This window comes from Apodemus sylvaticus, chromosome 7 (genome assembly GCF_947179515.1).
Source record: "Apodemus sylvaticus chromosome 7, mApoSyl1.1, whole genome shotgun sequence".
Lineage (NCBI taxonomy): Eukaryota > Metazoa > Chordata > Mammalia > Rodentia > Muridae > Apodemus > Apodemus sylvaticus.
The window spans coordinates 98,074,115-98,086,279 of record NC_067478.1 but is presented as its reverse complement, the minus strand read 5'-3'; the positions used below and the strand labels follow the sequence as shown (position 1 = coordinate 98,086,279).

General features: G+C 50.6%; 1 protein-coding gene across 3 annotated transcripts in view; it reads right to left on the bottom strand.

The window, feature by feature from the left end:
• Positions 1-12,165, bottom strand: part of St3gal4 (ST3 beta-galactoside alpha-2,3-sialyltransferase 4) — a 46,216-nt gene that overhangs the window by 33,024 nt on the left and 1,027 nt on the right. The window contains exon 2 of one of the 3 annotated variants that reach the window (XM_052188740.1): positions 2,900-3,079. The exons of the other annotated variants lie outside the window; for them this stretch is intronic. Within the exon in view, the coding sequence (XP_052044700.1) occupies positions 2,900-2,950 (51 nt within the window). The 5' untranslated portion in view covers positions 2,951-3,079. The remainder of the gene's footprint in view (positions 1-2,899; positions 3,080-12,165) is intronic. 3 annotated transcript variants of the gene reach the window in all.

Genomic DNA, 12,165 nt, shown 5'->3' with positions numbered 1-12,165 from the left:
TAGTATATGGTCCAGGGTCATGCGCAGATGGAGAGGGTATTTCTAATGTACACAGCAGCTCTATATAGGCTAGCAACACCACGCACGACAGCCCTGTCTTCTACAAAGACCTGGGAGTACAACAGGGCAGCAGTTCACCAGAGCTCCCCTGCGACAGCTGGAAGGGCCAAACCTATCTGTGTTTTAATTCTATGCATCACTTCCTCTTGCTCTCGCATTCATCAGTGGTTTCAGAGGAACTGATCTTGCACCTGGTGACCAGCGCTGATGACTCTGATTGTAGGGTTGCTGGCCAGAACCCCGAAGTGAGGTCACCTACAGAGTAGCCCCACAAGGCAGCAGGAGAGCCATGAGCAATACCTCCCTTACCTACTTCTCAAAAGAGCAGGTCTAAGACAACAACCTCTAGGCTTCAAAAATAAACTCCTAGGCCAGAGAGGTAGTGCTGTATGCCTTTACTCCCAGCACTCTGGAGGCAGAGGTAGGAGGATATCTGAGTTCAAAAACCAGCCTGGTCTACAGAGTGAGTACCAGGACAGCCAGAGCCACAGAGAGAAACCCTGTCTCAACAAACAAACACACAAACAGGTTGGGCACGGAGAAGAAACAAAAAGCCAACTTGTACCACAGCCTTCTACATCCACGGAACTGTCTTAGTTCCACCAAAAGCTAGAAACAAGACACCAGGTCCACATAAGTTGAGTTTATAGTTAAGTAGAGGCAGACATATGACAGAGAAACAATGAAGGTAATGTAACGATGCCTCACACTGTGAAGTCACTGCCCCAGGGCAGTGTTGCAGAGAGTAACTAGGTAGGTCTTCTGCAATCTAGTTAGGGCCCTCTCTCAAAGAATCTGGTTTTAACCTGAAAACTATACAGAACAGGGACAGGAGGTTGTGAACTGAGAAAAACACAAAGACCCAAATTCGTTAGATGTAAAGATGGTCAGAGATAGCCAAATGTAGTATCAAGGATGCTGTGGGTACCAGGAGATCTAAGACCCTGCACAGGTCACTCGAGGAGCATGGGGTTGTTTAGATGTCATATAAAGTCACAGTGGGGTGTCAGTAAAGGAGTGATACCACTGCATTTCTGTTTTAAAAGATTCCTGGTGCAACTGTGGAGCCTTGAGTAGCTTCACGTAATGTTTAAAACATTTCATTCACTCCTGCTCTTTCATTTGTATTTATGGACGACGAGTGTCTGTTGTCTCCTGCCTGAGATCACAACCCCAGGACCACATTCACACCCACACCTGAGAACCCAGCCAAATCTGGACAGTTCACAGGCACACTGGGGAGGAAGGTCACCTACTCTTTCCTCTCTCTCCAAGTGCAGTATCTCTGAGCGTTGATAGTCAGTGCCCTGGCTCTAGGCTGGTTCCACCTGATGCAGCCAGTCAGCTAGACCTTGGGCAGACGCTCTTAGCCTAGGTGGTACAGGCACCAGCCCTCCAGACAGTACCACTCTCTAAGCAGCCTCCTCCAGAGTAATGTTCCTTCTGCAGTGAATGGCCCTCTCTTGCTCAGATAGAGGCACTCTGGCCTACAACGGACTTTTTTATATCCTAAAAGAGCTTCACAAGCTGAAAATACTGCAACTCTTAAATGCATCTAATATCCATGATCTATATGCTAAGCATCGTATCCTGACAACCACTGTGGGGAGGGCATCAACGTTCCCTCTGTGACTTTGTGGCGAGCATCACAAGACAATCATTCTGCATATCACTGGCCCGGTAAAGGGCAAAACTCAAAACCCTAAATACAGTTTCTACTCAGTGTGTACTGCCTTTATATATTAGAAAAGTTTTTTTTTTTTTTTAAAAATCTTTGTAAGTCTTTTCATGTCATTATAACTTTTTCTTTTACCTTAAATCAAAGCTTTGTAAGCTGGGAACTACCTATGCTCCCCAAGTCTCTAAGCAGGGACAAGGTAAGGAAATGTGCAGTCCAAGAATCCCCACAAAGGTGACTGAAGCTCTACCCTGAGCTCCACGCCTGCAGCTGGCTGCCAGCTGTTATCTGGGAGTCCCCGGGAGCAGCATTTGCTGTTAGAAGCCCCTCTCCAAATCCGGGTCATTTCTGCAGGTCTGTACTCCTTCCTCCCAGCCCCAGAACATCTGGTCAGCTCTAAGTGGACCAATGGCCCACAGTGGCGAGGAAGTCTCCAGGTATCCATAGGGAGTGTCTTTCTGTATTCCTCGGAAGAGCCCAGGCTTAAAGGAAGAAGCAAGGGTGCAAAGCTGTAGAAGAGTGGGTGGTGGGAGAGCAAAGGGCCTCATGGGTGGATGTGAAGAGGGAGGAAGGTAAGTCCAGGCCTCCCCTTACTATATCAGCCTATCTCCAGGCAAAGGACAGGTTAGAAAGAGGCACTCGGCAGTAAGAGATAGAGAAGCTAGTCAGACACATGGGGACGAACGAACACACACACACACACACACACACACACACACACGGCGAGGGGAGGGGAGGGGAAAGACAGAGAAGGGGAGGCTAGTGTTCTGGGTGCCTCAGAAAAAGACCAGACTTTGAAGTCCCTGAGCCACAGACCCTCTGGGTCAACAGGCTGGCTGGTGTTCAGGTTTTCCAAGCCTGCCCAGGGCCATCTCTTGCCCACCTAACCCCTTGAGGGGAGGGTAGAAATTACTGTCTGAGCACCTCCGTTATATCACAGAACCAAGGGACACAGGTGGCCCTCCCTTCATCAGACTCGCTTTGCCTCCGTAACACCCACACTTAAGCCCTCCGAGTCATAACTTGCCCATGCCTCTCCGTGCATAGTAGCCGTTACTAAGAACGCACACAGCACCACAGTGGCCTCCTACATTACACACAAGTGCTCACAAACACAGCTCCCATGCCTTCCCCGGCCCTACCCACGCCACAGCCACGTACAGCTTCTGAGGTCTGCTGGGCCCCGGAGGCCAGGGCACTCTCTCCCTCCATTCCTTGCTTGCTGTATTGCTCTCTGGTTTCATCAATTTCAGCTCTGGCTCCTGCTGTTTGTTTGGTTGCTTGAAGGTCCCTGGAGCTTCGAGGAGCAGGGAGTGGCTACAGCTGCTCTCTGGAGAACCTCTGAAAGTTAGATAAAGGGAATCCCTGATCCTGCAGCTTCTGTTCTTCCAAACCCAGCTTCTAAGAGCGAAGATAACCTGCAGTCATCTTCAAAGGCAGTGGGAAGGGGGCTACCGAAGAGGAGACCACAAGAATATACACAGAAGGAAGACACAAGGCAGAAGTCCCAGAGACACATTTCAGCCACATGGATAGACCCCTCGGGAGTGTCCCCACAGAGTTGAGAGGGTCCTAGGAAAGTCTATGCCTATAGTCCTCCAATGCAGTGGCCTGACTCTTCCAGCCTGCACTTAGCGTACCATCCCCCAGGATTGTTCCAGCCCTGTATCTGTGCCTCATCAACATGAAGGACTGACCTCTCCTCAGTTCACTGAGTACCAAACCTAGAAAGCCCTAGGTCCCCTAGGTCCTTCCCATTGCTTCCAACCCTTCCCCAGCTGCCCCCAAACCTACCCACCATGCGCATACAGCCTGAGGCTTTAGCATTCACAGCATCATCCCAGCACCCGGGCCGGAAGGAGGCAGTAAAAGCGTAAGACTCTAGCTAGTCAGTGCTTGGGGACTGAGGACAAGCATCCAGGTTCGCTCAGCATGTCTGGGCTATACCCCACACCTACTCCCCCAGGGAGCAGCAGGCTCGGGTATCGTCCGTCCTATGGAGTGGGTACCTCTGGGTAGAGATGAGACACGAACTGCAGCAGAACCATGGGTAAAGATGCATATACAAATCCCTATCAGACCCCAAACCCACACTCAGGACAGCTGGTATCCTGGCCAGCTGTCCTCCTCCCTACCCTTTCAGGAACCATACTTTCCTATAAGTTCAATAGGCACGGCCCTTGCAACACTTCTCCAGGTACAGTAAAATCTTTTTAAAAGAGAGAGAATAAACAACAATGGGTTCCAGAAAAACTGAGAAACTGAGGCACAGAGAATAGAATCCCCTTGGGGTGCAGGCTCCCTGTAAAATAAGAGAGGTCGGAGATACCACATCTTCTCTAGGTCTCTCTCTCATAATTAATTTTATTTTATGTATATTGGTATGAGGATGTCAGATCCCCTGGAACTAGAGTTACAGTCAGTTGTGAGCTCCTATGTGGTTGCTGGGAATTGAACCCAGGTCCTCTGGAAGAGCAGCCATTGCTCTTCACAGCTGAGCCATCTCTCCAACCCCTTGTCTAGGGCTCTTTAGGGTTCATTAAACGATCAGGTCCCAGGCTCTGGTCCTCACGCCCATTCCAGGGCACACCTGGCTCTAGGCAGTTCAGCTGGCCTTGTCGGCCTGTTAGTCTGCTCCTGAAAGGATGTTTTCTTCCTGAAAGGATGTCCAAAGGATTTGGACAGCTGCTGAGACAGTGCTTCAGGGAACAGGGCGACAGAGGGTGCTAACCTGCAGGCCAACTTGGTCACCTCCTGTCCCTGCAGGGTGCAGGGAAGATCTGCCTCCTAATTGCTGCAGAAAAAGAAGCCCAAGGTTCTGGAAGCGGGGCTGGTCTAGGACAAGGGAACGGAAGTTCAATGCAAGGCGAGAAAATTAATCACTTTATTATTTTATTTTATATTTTATTTTATTTTATTTTATTTTTTATAATTTGTCTGTTTTCCAAGACATGGTTTCCGTGTGTAGGTAGCTCTGGCTGTCCTCGAACTTGCGTTCTGTAGGCCAGCTGGCCTCATACTCACAGAGATCCACCTGCCTCTGCCTCCTGAGTGCTGGGATTAAAGGCGTGTGCCACCACGGCCCAGCTCTATGGTATCTGTTCAGTTAAAGGGTCGACTCACGGACCGACTTCTAGGACCCATTATGAAACCCTACCTGGCCTCACTCCCAACAGGTTGGCCCCACAGCCCTTTCTTAGCTGATGTTAGCTGACACGAAGGGTCCAAGGGGAGGAAGATGACATGGAAAGAAAGGGTGCTAGGCCTGAAACTCACACCCTACCCACTTCTGGAGGCAGGAAACAGACAGAGGCAGAGTTGTAACCTCACTCTTCCGCCTCACTCTTCTCCTCAGTGGTCTCACCAGTTCCTCTCTCTCCCAAGCCCCTTCCTGGTGTCTCCAGCCACATCTCCTCCTGTACCTCCCCTGCCCCCACCCTAGTTACATAAGGGGCCTGAGAACACACAGAGGGAGCTTTGTTGTCAAACCAAATCCATACGGAGCCAGAATCAGCCAAGGCAGCTGTTCCCCATTCCCTCTGCCTTGGCAGGGTTGAAACTCTGGGCAGGAAGCCCCTCCACGCCTCCATTTGGGAAGAGAGGGGACAAATACTGGCCCCAGGGCCCTGGGCAGCTGAATGGGTGGCCGGGGATCAGTCACCACTGTGTTGGACCACAGCAAGGAACCAGCTGGTCCCTAAGAGAGAACAAAGCCCCAGTGCAAAGCCAAGGTCCCAAAGACAACAAAGAAGCCAGCTCTAGGCTAGGAGCAGCCAACACAGTGCCAGGCTCTAGGCAAGGAGTACAGATCCACACAAGTCACACACACACACACACACACACACACACACACACACACACACACACACACACTTAACATCCCAAGTACAAAAGGTGTGATCGTTGGAAGGGAGCTAGGCAGAACCTCTTTCTCTCCTCTCTCTCTCTCTCTCTCTCTCTCTCTCTCTCTCTCTCTCTCTCTGTTCTCTCTGTGCCTCTGGAGCAAGACTGGGAGGACTGGGAGGACTAGGAGCTCTGGAGAGCTGAAAGAGATAAAAGAAGTAGGCAAAAGTGCGGCAGTGGTGGCACACACCTTTAATCCCAGCACTTGGGAAGCAGACACAGGCAGATTTCTGAGTTTGAGGCCAGCCTGGTCTATAGAGAGAGTTCTAGGACAGCCAAGGCTATACAGAGAAACCCTGTCTCAAAAAAACAAATAAATAAATAAATAATAAAAAATTTAAAAAAAAGAGGTGGGAAAAAGGGGGTCAAGAAGAGGCAATGAATCTAGAGAGAAGAGCCCACAATGTTTATGAGGAAGTCACCATGCATTCTTCCCCAAGGCCTTCAGCCCTTGCCCTCTCAAATTGACATGGTCAGTTCAGACTAGTCCAGCACACTGGGCATTTCCAGACCCTTCATTTTAACTCATCAAATCTTAAGGGCCCACCATGCCCCAGAAGAAATTAGCCTCAAAAACTGGGAGCACGTAAAGCAGGTGGGTTAAAGAAGAAGGGCAGGATGGGAGGGGCGGAGTCAGGAGTGAGAAAATCAGAGTCACACCTGAGGCCCTGCACGCTCCCTGCCTGGGAAGAGATGCTCTTGTGACCTTGAACAAGAAAAGAGACCTGTCTGTGCTTCTACTCCATCATTTGTAAAAGGAAGTAATACGGAACAGTTACTGGGTACCAATCAGCTGCTAGTGCAGAGGATATGATGATGATGGAGTCCTTACCCTCCAGCAAGCTGACACTAATACCCACCTCTGAGGTCTCTTCCAGGAAAAGGAATGTTTATCTCTCTTTGCATTGTAATCCCTTGAGTGAGGCAGATACTAATATCTGTACCTCCACAAACAAGCAGGTGTTCTAATTTAAAACCAGTCAAAAGCAAGATCTGCCTGAGCTCCCTTGGCTGGACAGAGGACACAGAAGTGGCTTGGGGTCGTGCCCAGCTCAAGGCCCTTCTTCCCCAGGGCCAAAAGGCAGGAAGTCTCCCCTGGGATAAAAGAAGACTAGCCAGCTTGTACGGTACTGTATGGGAGGCGCTGAATGTTATCTGAAGTGCTATCTCATTAAGGAGTGTTAATTTTGTGGCGGTGTAAATATTGCTAACAAGGGCTGCTGAGGGTAGGAAAGAAGGGATGCTGTGAGAGTCTACAGCCTGTCCCCAGAGACACAATTCCCCCAGCTCCACAGCATCTCAGAGGAGCCTCTGGCTCTGCCCGCACTCAGAGGTACCTTCAGGACTCAAGCTTGCAGGCGCGAGGAGATGTGTGCGGACTGAAGAAAGCAAGGGGGAGGGGGACACTACGGAAGCCTTCCTAGAACACTGGCTCAGGGTGACATGGAAGATGAAGGCAATTCAGAGTGGTACGCTGAAGATGACCAAGCCGTGTGCCAAGGCGACGGGAGCAAAGCCATGGATGTGGCACGCAACCAGGAACAGGAGAAACCCGGTGGAGATGAAGAGAGGTTTAGAAAGCAAACAAACTTTTCTCTTTTTTTTTCTGCTAAGAAACCCTGTGTCCCAGTTTTAGAGGGGTTTAGCTGGAACTCCAGTATGTGGAAATAAGAACAAAGCCCTGACTCTGCAGATGCCACCCAACGGAGGGCTCAGCCCCCGAGACACCTTTTTTTGGGCAAATAACAAGAAGTTTACACAGGAACAGGAAGTGAGGTTATGACTAGTCTTTGCGGGGATCCAAAAGCTACTAAAAAGGGGTAACTACCTGAATTTAGAGTGGCGAATGGGGCATGTTCTCCTTGGGGGACTCCTGCCTGCCTGTGTCTGAATATAGGGCCTTCTCCCTTATCCTAGCACAAGCTGGGGCTGGGTAGTGTAAAGACAAAGTTAGAAAGCCTGAACAACATTTTTCCATTAACTCCTCAAAGAAATGTTTATCAAGCAATTATTCGCTAGACATCATTTCAGGGTATAAGAAAACATTGCTGAGAGCCAAGGGCAGCAGAGGGTACATTTATAATCCCAGCACTTGGGAGGCAGAGGCAGGCAGATCTAAGAGTTCTAGGCCAGCCTGATCTATATAGTGAGCTCTAAGACAGCTAAGGCTACACAGTGAGCAAGGCAGACAAGAACCTAGAGCCAGAAGTCCTAAACCAACCTTCCAGGAAGAAAATGCCTTAAAAGTGTTCAGACCCATCCCACACTACGAACATGCCTTCCTGTCCTTTGCCTCTCCTTGGCACTATCCTCTGTTTCTGTCAAGGTCATGGCTGTGTCTCAATGACCTTCAGTGGCCATCACACAGCATGCTTCTAAAACTTGCAGGTGGCCATCTGAAGAGACCCTCGTGGCTGCCTCTCCCTACCCAGCTGGTGCAGTCTTCGACAAGGAAATGAACGGACGACATCACGTGTGCATTTATTCTACAGCAAGGTAAAAAGGTGCATCTCCTCGCTCCTGCTCTGTGACAATCACTTGGGATCATAGCAACTGTAGCTGAATTTTCCCACTGCCAGAGCTCCGGAACCCCTCCACGCTATGCCACCCATAATTCCACAAATCCTCAACACCAGCACATGCCCAGCCCAGCATCCCTCCTCCTGGGCCAAGGATGACCTCAAGAGGACAAGATGGGGTCTTTGAGGAGCCCCTCTGGCACTGAGTCAGACCAGGCATCACGGAGCGCAGGCAGCAGAGGTAACCCTCTCTAAACCCAGACACCGTACCAAGAACGGTGACCTGGGTGGGTGCCCAGGCTCAGACACTAACAGAGCCTCTCCCCTTCCCCACGTGTCTCAGCGGTTGCCCAAGAAAGTCTTTTCAGCCTTGTGGGCGGAGGCTGCATTACCAAGGAATAAGAGGAGCAGGCAGGCGGGGCAGATGGAAGTAATTACCGGCGGGAAGGAGGAGAGGCGCAGGGTTGGGAGGGGCCAGCAGGGAAGGAGGGAGGGAGGGAGAGGAGCCCTGGCCTGCCCCACTGAAAGGGATGAGAAGCCCAACTAGACATAGGTTCTGGCAGCATAGAGAGGCCTGGATTTGCAGTCCCCCTTTGAAACTAAATAACCGTGACCTTGACGTCTTTTTTTAATATATATATCTGATGGGACTGGTTAAGACAAGCTCCAGCTCAGAAATGGAGAAAATGGGGCTGAAAAGTGCAGTCTGGGGAAACACACTCAGTCCCAGCCCCACGGTTTATGAGTGGTGTGTGACCTGGGTAGCGTAGCTGTCATCGTCCCCAGCCGATTTCATTTACAAATGGGCTTCGTTTACAAAGAGGCTTGCAGGAGGTAACACGAGGTGTACTGCAATGTACTCCCTCCCGCCCTCTTGTTCAGTTTTCCGTTAAACAGTGCGTGTTCTCGGATGCGTGCACGGGTGGCTGTGGGCGCATACCACAGTGTGTGTATATGTGCAGATCAAAGGACAATCTCAGCCTTTCACCTTGTTTGAAACAAGGGCTCTTTGTGGCTCACACACAGCATATGCCAAGACAGCTGACCCTCAAGCCCCCAGTGACTCTCCAGTCTCCATCTCCTACCTCACTACGAAAGCCCTGGGATTACAGAGGGACACTATGCAGTCTGGCTTCCCACATGTCTTAGGGACTCACTCATGCCCTCAAGCTTAAGTAGCAAGTGCTTTAGCCACCGAGACATCTTGCTAGCTCTAATAAATTGTTTGGGTCAAAAAAAAAACAAACAAAAAACAAAAAAACCAAAAACTTCATGTAATCCAGGCTGGCCTCCAGCCTCTGAACTCCTGGTCCTCCTGCCTCCACCACAGAAATACATGGATGAACCACTATGCCTGGCCCTAGGTCCCTCTTTTCATTCTAAGAGTATGCTTCAGTGGTATAGGACAGAGGGTAGACCGCAGGTGCAGTGGCATCACTACAGCAGCTGTGGAACGCACACCTGGAGGAAGACTTGGGTCCAAAGCAGAAACATTGTGTGCTGGGCCCAACAGGAAAGGATAGCCTCAAGCTTCCACTGCTCTTGGACTTCCTCACATTCACTCACCTCAGACTGGGCTACAGCATCCTCCTCCCTGCCCTGCCTAGAACACATCCCAGGGCATCCCAGTACACGGTGGTATGGGTCACAGCCACACGTGCATGCATTCGAGAACACGCACTATTCACACACAGTCACACCTGCCTTCCCCATAGCAGCTTTGGGGATCAGGTAGTAGGAGCTGCATTTGCGGACACCCATATCTGAAAGCCACAGGCCGATATAACCCTTGGGTGGATTTCAGACCAGGCTCTGGCTGAGACTTTCATACTCCTCGGAACCACGTGTGACCGCTATCTCCAACCTGCATTAGCCAGACTGTAGAAGGTATGGAGGGTTGAGTGACACTCTCCATCTCCTGGGGGTGAGTGGGGGTTGGGGGAGGGGCTGGACACACAGAGATGTGTTGGAAAAAGCTAACAAAAGGAGGTGTAGGCTAATGGCTACAGTCAGTACTAGCCACTTCCTTGTGGAAACTATCATCCTGTGGTCAGAGGCAAGGAAGAAGGGGGATCCTAAGGGCTAGAGCAAAGAGAAACCAGAGTTGGCTGAGAAGTACCAGTTCTTCATTGCACGGAAGAGGCTGATGGAGTTAGGAGACTCAAGCCCGGGGAGTGGAGCAGGTAGTGTGGACCCCACTTGCCCTGCCCTCTGGGGTCCAGATCTATCTCCTATCAATGGCTGCAGCTCCACCGTGATCAAAATCTGTAGGCTCAGCCTTCAGACCTTCTTAGGTCTGAACACTCCTGCTCTCCAGCCCCTGGCCTTGAACCTGACAGTTTTCAATTGCCGAATTTAATACAATGAATAGAATTGTCTTGTACTATCTGTAGGGGTGTCCTCCCCCCAATGCGTGGTGTAAACCTTGAACCATGACAGCAGGGGTTCTTATCTCATGGGGCAGCCTTGGGGCTGGTCCTCTGAGGAGAGAACAGAGGCCTGTGGAGTAACTGCAGACTGGCCATGCCTCAAGATGGAGTAAGAAGCAGGACTGACCTCTATTCCTCCATACCCAAGGGAGAAAGGAGGTCCTTCCCAGGATTTCTGATGATTCCAGAAATGGGCCGATTCTTAGTTCTACCCGGCAAAACGAAAGTCTGCGATACTCAAACAGCTGGCAGGATAGAGGGGCCCAGGCGCTTTTGTGGGTGAGTCACTGGTTCAGGGAAGGCAGCAAGAGAGGGGAAGGGAAGAGAGCCTAGAAGGCACTGGAGGCTTCCTCACCCTGGGCCTGCAGTCCTGGTGGAACGGGGACTTCCTCTCTTTGGGCAGCAACTGACTCCCAAGCCAAATACTCCCTTCAGTTTAAAGCCTAGGCAGGCAACGCTAAAAAAAATGGGTACGAGTGTCTTGCCTGTGTGTATTATACTTATGTGCACCACATGCATGCCTGAGCCTGTGGCAGCCAGAAGAGGGTGTTGGAGGCCCTGGAACTGGAATTAGCCACTATATGGGTACTGGGGAATTGAGTCTGGGTCCCCCGTAAAACCACTCAGTGCTCTTAAGCACTGAGCTGTCTTGGAGAGATACAATCCCAGAATAACCTTGGAGAATAACTCCAGTAGGGGGTTATTAAGATAGGGTCTCGTGTAGCTCAGGTTGGCCTCAGATACTCCATACAGAACAGAAGATGACCTGGATGATCAGATCTAGCATCAAAGTGCTGGCATAGCATCTCCAGAGTGCTGGGGTAATAGGTAGGTACCACCACAATAAGTTTAGACATTGTTAAGAGATCAAGTTGAAAGAGTTTAAGACAGGTAAGCACTTTACCAACTCCATTCCTTGTGTCTCCCTCACCACCACCACCACCACCACCCTACTGGGACTGTAGGAATTATAGGCCGCTCCGTCTGCCACTGAGCCACACCCCCGGTGCCTAACTTACTTTTATGACTTCTGCCTACATCCTTCTTTTTATCTCCATTGTCACCTTGAAATCTTTGGGGACTGGCCCCAACTCCTGGCTTGCTGTAGTGGGAGGTCAGAGGGGTTGAGGAGGGTGAAAGGAGTGGGAGGTGGGGGGGGTCACTAAGCAGCCAAGGATGCCTCCCCCTACGCAACAGGGATGCTCAGAGTAGGACAAAGGCAGAATAAGTTTGAAGAAGCTTAGTGGCGCCAGCTTTCTCAAAGGATGTTTGCAGGCCAACTCCCAACAGAGCAGAACATGTCCAGTTATTTCCCAAGCCCTAAGTGACTGGCACCTCCTAGGTAGCACTCTAGGAATACCTGGGAAAGTAAGGTTATAGATGGAGTTTCAAAAAACTCAACAATTCTTCCTCTGTGCCTCTGATGCCTTGCCTACACATATCAATTCGTTTATAACCTCCTGGGTAGAGAGACCTGGAGGGGCCAAGTGGGATGGGTAGAACTGACCCTGCCCCGTGGTATAGGTCCGTGCCCCTTGGGATAGACAACCAACACTGTGGCGCTGTTCTCACCCAG